The sequence below is a fragment of the Stylophora pistillata genome, chromosome 9 (assembly GCF_964205215.1).
Source record: "Stylophora pistillata chromosome 9, jaStyPist1.2, whole genome shotgun sequence".
Lineage (NCBI taxonomy): Eukaryota > Metazoa > Cnidaria > Anthozoa > Scleractinia > Pocilloporidae > Stylophora > Stylophora pistillata.
Window position 1 is genome coordinate 667,261 of NC_142527.1, and position 11,589 is coordinate 678,849.

The 11,589-nt window shown below is 39.4% G+C and overlaps 2 protein-coding genes across 4 annotated transcripts in view; one reads left to right on the forward strand and one right to left on the reverse strand.

The window, feature by feature from the left end:
- LOC111333977 (NF-X1-type zinc finger protein NFXL1) overlaps positions 1-11,589 on the forward strand; it is a 35,038-nt gene that overhangs the window by 1,395 nt on the left and 22,054 nt on the right. The window contains exon 2 of the mRNA XM_088733236.1: positions 264-370. Within this exon, the coding sequence (XP_088589362.1) occupies positions 264-370 (107 nt within the window). The remainder of the gene's footprint in view (positions 1-263; positions 371-11,589) is intronic.
- LOC111333967 (uncharacterized) lies at positions 3,108-11,461 on the reverse strand. Of its 3 annotated transcripts, XM_088733240.1 has the most exons (3): positions 11,075-11,422; positions 6,637-6,723; positions 3,108-6,562 (listed from the first exon to the last, which is right to left on the reverse strand). In XM_088733240.1, exon 3 carries the CDS (start codon positions 6,549-6,551, stop codon positions 4,422-4,424), a length of 2,130 nt encoding a protein of 709 aa, XP_088589366.1. In that variant the 5' UTR covers positions 6,552-6,562; positions 6,637-6,723; positions 11,075-11,422; the 3' UTR covers positions 3,108-4,421. The 3 variants fall into 3 exon arrangements, 2 of the variants coding, with proteins under 2 accessions (XP_088589366.1, XP_022795369.2); XM_022939634.2 differs by lacking the exon at positions 6,637-6,723; XR_015991725.1 differs by lacking the exons at positions 3,108-6,562; positions 6,637-6,723 and adding an exon at positions 7,883-8,070 and having other exon boundaries at positions 11,075-11,461.

Genomic DNA, 11,589 nt, shown 5'->3' on the forward strand with positions numbered 1-11,589 from the left:
TTAATTATAGTAGCTAAGGCATTTGAGTCAAAGGCATGTTTAACTTGATTCTGCTGGTTAACTTAGACATAAATGTTTTGCTTTGGTAAATGTGATCAATTGGCTCCAAAATTTGGTTAACTTTGTTTTTCTCAGGATCTTTACAAACGCGTGATCTAAGACAGAATGTATCTTTGTAAAACAGATTCAAGTTTTCTTACTCTATTTGGGAGATCTGTTCTATCCCTTCTTAATAGTGAGTTTGCTGCATTTATCCCCTGTAGATAATGAGGCAGACTTGACCAAAACTGCTCAGTACTTGTTTGATTCCTGCAAACCTGGCTCAAGTGTGTGCTTGATCTGCATTGCTTCCATCAAACATGTTGATGCTGTGAGTATTAAGTTTCACTATCTCCAGTGAATGTATTGCTACTAAATTTTGTTATTTTTCTCTTGAACTCCCAAGGTGTGATTAGTAATCCTACCCTCTAACTTAAAAAAGATTTTCATCCAACTGATAGCGTAGTCGGATGATTTACCTAGGTGTGTGTATAGTCTGTTGTCCAGAGAAGTGACTGATGTTTCAACAACCTGAGTGGAACTTGACTCTGATGATAAGTTATGCTCAGGTTGTGAAAACATCAGTTACCATTTCCCACAGTGGTCCTTCTCAGAACTATACTCACCTGGACAATCAGACCACACTACATCACATGTTACCCCCAGGTTCAAACCATGTACTGTATTTCTATTTAAATTAGAAAAAAGAGTAAGGTGTTATATCAACTGAATGTAACATCCTCTGCAGAGTTTAAAATAAACCCTCTCACTTTTAATATCTCATTAGCAATTCTCCTGACAGTCTGCTATACAATTCTTATGATGTAAGTTTGGAGAATTTTGTATTGGATCAACTAGTAATCTCTTAATTGACATTTATTTTATGCTGATCACATGACTGCTTGATATCGTGAGGAGAAATTGTGTTGGTAATTCATGGGAGTTAAAGGGTTACATACTCCCTAAACAAATGATATTTTGTAAATGTAGAGGTTCTGAAATGCTATTTTGTGCATTATTTTGAAGGTTATTCCTTAAAAAGTACATTTTGGAAAGTATGACTAGGTAGTTTCAAATTTTACCTTTTTTGAAAACATACATTACACCCTGACTCCATGCCACTCACCAGCTTCAATTTGCTATTTACAATCAACACACATTCCTTTTTGGCTCTGAAAATGAAATAGCTGTTTTTTCTTTTAGTCGGGCAGCCAGTACTTAATGAGAACCCTTCACCTACTGGCTATTAAGCCTGTCTGTTTTCATTAGTTGTGTGCAGGATAATGCATAAAAATGGCAAGGAGAAGTTATTTGTTGATCACTGCTTGGAAATGTCTGGTAAAGTAGTTGGTTATTGTAAGGTTCAGTGGCCATCATTAAATGTTCATCTTTTTGTCTGGTGATTTGACAGCCTTGTGAATTTCCCCTCTGTGTTCTCTGTACTTACCATAAATGCAGTTTCTGTAGCATGAAGTGATTAGGAGTATTTCTTCTCCCCCCCTGGATGAAATGCTAGTCCATCGCAGGGTTACCCCCCAACATTAAATTTGCCGGTATCCATTTGTACTCCTGGGTGAAGAGAGGCACTGTGAGAGTAAAGTGTCTTGCTCAAGAACACAACACAATGTCCCCAGCCAGGGCTTGAGCCCGGAGCACACAATCTGGAGTCAAGTGCATTAACCATGAGGCCACCATGCCTCCACAAGCAGAGGGGGTGTCATAAAAAAAAAACCTCTTGGGTGTCATCAAAGAAAAATCTATTTTGGGCAGGAAGCCCTTGGGTGGTTATGCACTGTCAAATTCTGTCCAACTCATGCTTCAATTTTCTGGAATAGGGGCACACACTCTTAATCATGCATGGTGAAACAAACTGGTGCTGATGCTCTCAAAAATAAAGATAATTGACCTTTCAGGTGTTAAATGAATTTTGATTCTTCAGAAAAAGTTGTTTGATTTAATTGAGCAGTGAATTGTAAATCTTTTAGCTTGGGGTAGCTTGCTGAAAATTCTTTCACTTTTTTCGAAAAGCTGTCTTGAAGCTGGACAAAAGTGGTGTTTGAACAGACCCCCCCCCCCCCCATTCCTTAAATGAATTGGGGTTGTTTCTCTTGCCTTGACCTATTTTGTGCGTAATGTTTCCTTGAAAACCAGCTTCATGGCTTTTTGGTCTTCAATGACCTTGTACATGGTGTGCTCTGGTTTGTAGAGAACCACAAGTGAAGTGCATATAGGTTCAAGGGGCTTAGCTTCAGAATATGTGCAAAAAAGTAAAATTTCACCCTCACAACCACTCAGTTAAATCCGTCATTCTTAAAAACTTTAAATTACTTCAAAACGATCCAGAGACAAGCACTATCTTTTCGCAGCCTCCGCTCATTTCATTCAAACGCGACAAAAACATAGGCAATTTTTTGGTCAGAAGTTCTTTTCAGACTAATGACCAACCAGGCACTTTTAAATGCGCTCGTGCACGATGCAAAACGTGTCCTTTCATTCACAACACTGATAAAATATCGGGACCTAAACGATCCATTAAGATCACCGATCACTTCACGTGCACCTCCGCCAATGTAATCTATTGCATAACTTGCACTTATTGCAAAAAGATATACATCGGCGAAACAGGCAGAAGACTAGGTGACCGATTCCGAGAACACCTTCGAGACGTGGAAAGGAATGACAAGGACACATCGAAACCAGTCGCTAGACATTTTAATTTACCTAACCATTCTAAGCAACATATGGCAATCTGCGGTCTTTCCTTGCACTTAGTGGCACGGAAAGCCATAAAAGTCTTGAACAAAAGCTCATCTTTCAAACCGGCAGTCTAAATCCCACAGGGATCAACGAACGCTTTTCATTCCACTAATTTATTCATGTTTTTCTCGTTGCCATGCTCCCACCAATAGCGTAGCTCCATTTTCTGCCTTTAAAAGCACACACAACCCACAATTCCTCTATTCGCTCCGACGAAGGGCTAACGCTCGAAACGTCAGCTTTTGTAATCATTACGGTGGCCAATTTACCATTTCAACTTTGTTGATATATCCAAAAAAGTAAAGATTGCCTTACTCAAAAAACGTGAATAATTTTATTTAAGTATCAACGTTATCACTAAGCTTTAAGCAGATAGTTAACAAATAAGTAATTCCATCAGCAGAGTCAGCCTGTTCTCCAGTATGTCTCAGTTCCAGGCATTTATCAGTTTACTACGCATGTACAACTTGAAATGGATAATGCATTTGACAATGCGTATTCCTAGTAAAAAGCAGGGCAAAAAAACTCCTGGAAAATCTTATGTCACTAATTTTCTGCTGCTGAAAAGCCAAGTAGGGTATTATATAAATGTATTATGTCATTGTCACATAAAATTGTGATGACATCCTGTTTACATTTCCAAGCTAACTTATCTTCTCACTGGGACTGGTGCAAGTAAAATTTTGTTCAGATTGATACAAAATTCCATAGGAAATCCTAAAATTAGTAGCCGCGTTCAACAAAACTTCCTTCAACAAATTCTATCCATTGATCTTTTTTCACAAGTTTTGTCAAGTAAATCCCAGTGATTGTTACATGCTTTTGAAAACTAGGGAAAGTATCTGCATTGTTTGTGAACCGTCCTTGGTTATCTTTTTCTGCGAAAACTAACCTCAGTGTAAATCTTTGATGGTGAATTTTAGATGAGAGTATCATCGAGAATGTAACACTTCATAGTAACATGAAACTGAAATTTTATGTTGTCTTACGTGTTCAAGCTAACTTCCTTTCTCGCAAGAACTGGCACAATTGAAATTTTGTACAGATCGTCGCAAAATTAGCATTTTTCTCAATACAAGACAACTTCATCGTTTGTCAGAGCGTCGTAAATTATCTCACTATCCAGAAATTTACCTCGTTTTCTCATTTATCTATGCTTTTTAGTCTATTTGGCATTTTTAGTCTGGAAGAAGTTGTTAATGTATCAAGATTCTCGCAAGAATTGGCGCTATTGAAATTCGTCCTAGATCGAAGAAAAATCTAGCATTTTTTTAATTACAAAATGTCTTCATCGTTTGGTAAAGCATCCTTGAGCACGTCACTCTGCAAAAATAAAGCTCGTTTTCTAATTCCCCTAACACATATGCCCTTTAGTCTGTTTATTATTTTTTAGTCTTCAAGAAGTTATTAATGCATAGCTATTGAAAGACAGTCACAACCATTCATAAAATTCCGCGAAATTCGAAGTGAAGACCTGATTCCTTCATTCCTTCAACAAAGATGTTGGATACTTTCGATTCGTTACCTAAATACACATTGCTGTGTCCCGGGGAAAATCATCTTCTCCTCGAGTAAAAAGGGCTAAATATTCTTGAATCAGTGTGATATACATACAGACTATAAACTTATTTACTTGAAATTAAAGAAGTAAGATATATATTAAGAACCAAAATGTTTCCTTTGGGAGCATCTTTTACATGAAATCTTCCTTTGCATTTGGGGCACTTTGCTCGCAGCAAATTTCCAGTAAAATCCTTGACCGGTGAATCCTTCCGGCAACTGGGACACGTCACGGTGTTATCATCTCGCTGAAGACTCGGCAAAGTTTCCATTAGCCATTTGGCACGTTTGGACCCAAGTTCCTTGAAAGAGTTTTTTTCCTCTTTGTTTAGGTCGTCTACTTCCCAGTAAACATCAATAAATTTGAATCCAAGGACTTCTGCGTTCTGTACTTGGAAAAAGCCGTAGTCTCCCCAGTCGTGTCCCCAGGAATTCAGCAGTCGCAAATATTCGCTGTTGAAACTGGTTAGAACTACTGCATGGCCAAACCTTCTTGGAAGACGGGCTGACATATCGATATCTTTCTTTGTCAAAACACCTTTTCCATTAGTTTCGAAAAACTCTTTAAACTTGCCCCACTCATCGCGGGTAAGCTTAAATGTGGCAACAACTGGTCGGCTTGAAGCGACCGCTTCCATGGCACCGCAGAGGTCAACTTGCTTGTAACGTAAACGGTACTTTTTGCACATTGCCATTAACACTTTGTTGATACTGGTCGCTTCTTTTCCAAACTCACCGATCATTTCATCTTTCAATTCTTTGAAAGTTGGAATACCGCCTTCGCGACCATGAATTCTCGTCATGGCCAAATGAAGCACTGTAGCAGATGCATGTGCATAGCAGGTGTGTTCTTCTTGCTTTTCTTGTGCTTCGTAGTCACTCACGGACTGGTTTATGTAGACATCGAGGTCGACGTCTGCAAGCAAATCAGATAACGCCTCTTGAGAACAGACGACTTCTCGAGCCAGCTGGCAAGCCTCTCGTAGATGGTCGGGATGATTGACGTGCAGGAACAAGCATGTTTCGTTGTTTGTGGTCTCAATAGACCATTCGCGTTTGACAAACATGGAGCGTGGTATCGACTGCGTGGGCAATGTTGAGCTCAGTGAGAAAAGGAACTTAGCTGCCAGTTCCCAGTCATCTCTCTTCTCGCTGTACAATCGTCTAGGATCAATCCTTGTGGATGTAGTAACAAAGCAGCTCACCACGGTCACACCGGCGTTGTTTAATCTTCTGACGGCTCTCTCTATTCTTGTCCAATCATCCGCTTTTCCATCTGCAGGCTTCCCGTCTGACAAGACAAACAGCAGCTTTTTGTGACTTGAAAATTTAAACGCGTTTTTCTCAAAACATTCTGTCGCCCTGGTAATTGCTTCGTACATGGGCGTTCCACCGTAAATGTAGGGCTCGATGCTTCGTAATAATTCTTGGCTCCTTTCTTTAGAGAGTTCTTCTTCATCGATGTATCCATGTAAGATATCTGAAGCTTCTTTCACATTGAATATGCGAGGTGTAAACTCTCTCTGTCTTACTCGGTTGGTTTCATCATTTTTTACTAACTCGGGCTCGGCTTTTCTTTGCACTTCTCTAACGTCTTCTTTCGTAGCCTGTCTGATGGATGACCCCGCTGATGAATAAATACTTTCGCTTGCTCTGTAACTTGTGTAAAGAGCAACAGGCATTGTCACCAACGCAAATGGGCTGATCGCTCCAGCGCCAAATAACAGGACTCCTGGCAAGCCCCAGGCTGCGGGAGGGACTTTAGGAAAGTCTCTGCATTCTGGTGGGAGACACTCGTGAACGAACTTTTTAAGGAAATCCTTGTCAGATTTAGCTTTTTCTAGAAACAAGCGAGCCATGAAATGTGTCAATGCACTTTTGAGGACTTCCACACTTGCCCATTTGCGGATATTTTGTGCGCCGGCTGTCTCCAGTATTTGGAAAATCTCTTCTATCTGATCATTTGTGGCAGACTGAAGACCCGTCAAGATATCAAATACTTCCCCACCAGCTTTAGCTCCAAAGGCCATAGCAAATACATGGTTATCAGCGGAAACGTCGTGTTTGATCAGGTCGTCAATAACGTTAAATATCGAACGAGCCCACGGTCCTCCATCTTCATCAATACCGCTCCCAACGTTACTACGCATGGAACCGGAGACGTCAAGAAGGATACCAATCGATGCTTTGGCCATGTTTCCTTGATCTGTAATTATAAAAGTATCAAATTTGTGATGAAAGTTGAAAAGAGGGTGGTAAACGAACTAAAATACCAATTACCTTAATTTGTATTCAACTTGTTGACACTTTGTTACCGACCAGTATCCCAGCAAAGATTCTGTACGACAATTTAAGCCCTCAACACAACTATAAAATATAAATAGACGAACAATTATTATAAATACAGCTCATGCTGGTTCGGAACAAGTCTGACTCTTAGAATCCGTGTAACACTTGGGCGTCCGTTTCCGCTAATATGACAGAATCTTTAATTAGGACTATTTCTAATTAAGTACCGGTATGTTACTTACCTACCTACCTACGTACCTACCTACCTACGTACCTACCCACCTACGTACCTACCTAACTACGTACCTACCTACCTACGTACCCACCTACCTACGTACCTACCTACCAGCGTACCTAAGTACCTACGTAATTACTTTATTTGGTGAAGTAGGTTACAGGGCTGCAAATAACGGCCGGTCAACGGACAATGTCCGGTCAAAATTGGGTACTGACCGGACAAATCCTTGGATTGCCGGACATTTTTTCCGGTCCTTTACCGACTCGTTCAAAGAAATTTTAATTTTTAACTGTTTGATAATCACAAGGGACAACAGTCATGTTTCCGAAAGAAAAAAAAAACAATATAAAAGTAGACAAATTAGTGGTCGAGAAATTCCCGGCAGTCGCAAGTTTCCACGATGTCATCAAGTCCTGTCGCGACCGCAAATCATCGTGTCTTCCGTTATTTTATTTACTTTATTTAAGTGTTCCCAATTAGTAGAGGGTTTTACCTTTGGCTAGATACCATCATTTACTCGTAAATAAAGTGATTGATTGTTTGATTGATTGAATGATCGGAAAGCACCCTCACGAAGAATAATCTTGCTGCATCGAGAATACTCTAAGTAGCATTTGTTGCAAAGTGCGAAAAGCGAGCAAAAGGCCCAAAACCTGGAGAATCCGACCACTCTTTTACTCTAACAAAAAGAAAGCATAGTGTTCGAAAAAAAGGAAGTTGAAAAGAACAGACCCTATGTCACTTCAAGCAAACCCAGCAAAACGTGCTTGGTTACTAAGCTTTCTGGTGATTAACTCAAAAATGGAGCGTATAACAAAAAAAGTGGAAGAATAAGGTTGTCTTTAAGGGATTCTAAATGGAAGAAAGTCAGCGAACGCAACAATTGCACTTGGAATAAGACGCCATGCATTTTATACAATTACATAGAGTGGTGCCGAATTTCGAAACCCCAAGACGATACGAGTGAAAGTTGAGTGTTTATTTATATTTAAGCTTACATTTCAGTTGGCTTAATTAAGAGATCGATTGAACCCTTCAGCTTTCACACATTCCGCTTTAATTACTTAAAGTTCAGTTGTAGAACTGATGTGGCGATTGCCAAAGTGATTTTGCCAGATGTAAAGTAAAACGGACAATTGCGGTTGTATCTTGCGTAACCGTTCCACGTACTCAATGCGAGGCTGCCTCTGCAGTAAAGAGTAGTAAAATTATTAACTTGTAATTTTTATTGCCAGACCGACTTGGATTCAGTTGTTTTTTAGTTGTAAAATGATTACTGTGCAATCTGGGTTCACTATCGCAAGAGTTCAGACTGTTAAAATTTGACCGGCCAAAAACGGGTAGTGTCCGAGCAAAAGCATGTTTGACCGGACAACGTGACCGGCGACTGCCCGTTAGTTATTTGCAGCCTTGGGTTAGATTAGGGGCAGCCAGAGGCTGATGTGAACCTACCGATAAAAAATATTCAGTATCGGTTTCGTGCCATATTGCGGATTTTAATCTTTAAACTTTATGTTCTGATGTGCGTCGAGGTTCGTTTTCAGTTGCTATGAAGAGAAACCCTCGTAAACAAGGACCATCGCCTTACAATGCTAATAATAAGCGACGATAAGACGCTTTTGAAAACACTGGATTATGGCTCGTGTTGGCGAACAAAGCGTGGTTTGGATTGCAGCCTCAAAATTTGACAAACTTTGTATAAGGAAATTTGAAGACAGCCTGAGGGGAGCGACAGCGTTATTCCTTTTTGTTGGATAGCAACTGTCTATGTGGATCTCTTCGTGACTTTCGGAAGCTTTCGAGTAGTCTCGCCCAGTGAGACCGAGTACACCAAGATTTTCGACAGTTTTCTCTAATGACTTTTTCATTACTGTTCTTTTACAACGCGAGTTTTGATTAGAATAATCGATACTGTTCCGTTACACACCACATTTGGAGTGAAGCAATTTCGAATTCAGTAAGAGCGTACCAATTTGAACTTCGGTTTCGCCTGACTTTTGTTTGTTACAGCTCTGCTGAATACTCCATCGTGTTTAAATAAAGTGTTCAGTTCAGTTGAGTTCAGTTCGGAAATTAATAGTTAGGCTAGCATAGCATTTTAGAGCTTACTTTAGAGTTCAAAGATCGTTTCAGTGACGAAAAGTGCAGAAGGAAAAACAAGATGGCTGCTGGAGACGAAGTTGAATGTGGCTCCGTGGCGAACTAGTCAGTCGGAATAAGAAACTTTTAAGCCCACCTCCTTTTAACTTGACTAGTCAGATGTACGTCAATCCGCATGCGTAGCCCCCTAAGAAGCATATTTTCTCAGACAGTCTTTAACGAAATGAATTTCTTTCCTGATTTTTACTCGAATGCAGTCAAAATCTCGTCAGATTGGAATAAGACGGGGAATATAAAATTTTTTAGGAACTCTTTGGGGGATTTAAACTCGTACTTGATACAAAAGTTGCCAAGAAACTAGCGTTCATAGACTGTTACATAACAACTAGACAAGTGGAGCGGTTGAAGATGAAACCCTTCGCACAAATTATTTTGTGTTTACTAAAGTTGATTGTTTTAGGAACGAAGTGGCCCGCGGGGCTTAAACGATGTGTGATTCGCGTCGTCAGTATGAAAATTGGTATGGAAACTTTAATTCAGGCTTAATTTTAGAAACCTATCTTTACAGTCAATTAGATTTCTTTTAGTATAACCAGTTATTGAAGTTTAACAACGCTCAAAGAAAAACCAGACTAGTAACATTCATGCTCGAATAGTTGTGCTAGTGGCGCTTATGTTAATGGCTAATAACGTGAGCTAAGGTTCACCTCACCTTTGGATGTTTTTCACGAATAAAAAACCCAAGAAATAAGTCACGAATAAAAAACCCAGGACATAACGTTTTTGTTTTTTACGGTCAATAATATTCTTTGTATTACAACATACTTCATCCTTTTTCTAAATAAGCTGGTTCTTAGAATTTGTGAATGAAAAGGCTTTATCGCCTTTTCCGGGAATGTCATAGGATTACAAATTTAGCGTTTTACTTGGAAAGCCTAATAAATTCTGGCTCACCGTCTTCTAATACTATATAGCAGAATTTGTGTCTGCTTAGTAAATGATTATAAGGGACAATAGATCAAAATGTTTCTCATTTTTAGGCCAATGGTATTCATTGTATAACAACCATAGTCTGCGTTGAATCGTGTGGATTTATAGTAGACGTCATGCTGGTTTGTCCTTGTTTTCAATAAGCTGGATTCTTAGAATTTATTGTTTAAAATGCTCTTCGTTTGTTTGTTTGTTTTTCCAAATTAAACGTCTTTTCGAAGGTATAGCTGCTGTAGATTTTGAGGGGTCGTTGCTTTAAATGCATGTAGAGTTCTGGAGAAAAAATCCACTTATCGTTCGCTGAAGATCACTCCTCTGCGTTTCAAAGTGGAGGGTTTTCTCAGTTAAATGAGATAAAGGACGTCGGGTATCTTAGAAAGTGTAATTAATTGACAAGTCACTCCGTTCGCATAAATGAACTACTTGACCCAGATTACTTCTATCAGCTCTCTTCGAAAGACACCAATTTTAAGGATGTCGATTGAATCATTTTTACGTGGGATCGTGTTAAACCAAAGAGTAAAAGATTCAAATATCATTAAAGATCGTGATAGTACTCTATTGAATCATCATAATTTCCCGTCCTGCAGCCGTCACTATCACTTTCGAAATTCGATAGTGAAGTTCATTAGCCAAAAAATCCTCAGAATTTCTTGTTTGCTGGTTGTGCCTTTCCGACCGTTGAAGTTTTAACTGGCACAATTCCTTTTACCGTTAGTAAATGTACCTGACCATCATATGGTGATGATTTTCGATTCTGCAATTCACTTGGCTTGCGCTACGTAGAGTTGATGAACAACCTCTTCGTAGCTATGTTTTTACACCATTTTGATGTATACATGTATCCTATTAATCCATTCGAACAACATTTTATGATCCCTTTCGGCTGAGAGATCTGAGTTGCGCTGGTCGGTTAAAGATTTTTCGCTTTTAGGGCCTTCACTAGTCAGTAATATATTAATACGGAAGTGCACCAAAGCGTATTCGATTCCCCTGGTTCGCTGTATCTCGGCTAGAACGCGACACAATATCTACAGAAAAACATAGCGGTTTTTAGTTTCAGGAAGTAAACTATTTGTTAGTGAAACAATTGAAACATACCTTGAAGTTCGTGTGGATCGCTACAGAGTCGTTAATTTCCAGCTGATGAAAACGAATAACGACTGCGTGGATGCGGCGTTAAAAGGCTGCAGGAGACAGAATAAGGACTCAAACTTTCTCTAGTAGAATTCTCCTCTTTCTTCTTGTAAGATAAACTTAGCTCTGCAAACGACTCAGTCTGATTAAGAAACTTAAGCCCAACACCTTTAAATCTTGACCGCAATCGACTCGTCAGAAACTAGTCAACACTTATCAAGCGGAGTCCGCATGCGCAGGACAAGTAAACAAAAACATTCCTGCTCGAGTAGGCATTGTGCTACAATGGCGTTTATGAGCTAAGGTTCCCCTTTGGATAGTTTCATTATTTTTCTGTCCAAAAAAAAAAAAACCGAACAAATCAGTAACTATGGTCACGAAAAACAAACGTGGACGTTTGAAAGGCAATTAGCCTTTTTTTCAATTAAACTTGTTAATCCGGTTTAGACTGACTTTCTTGGAATCCGACTCTGTCACCT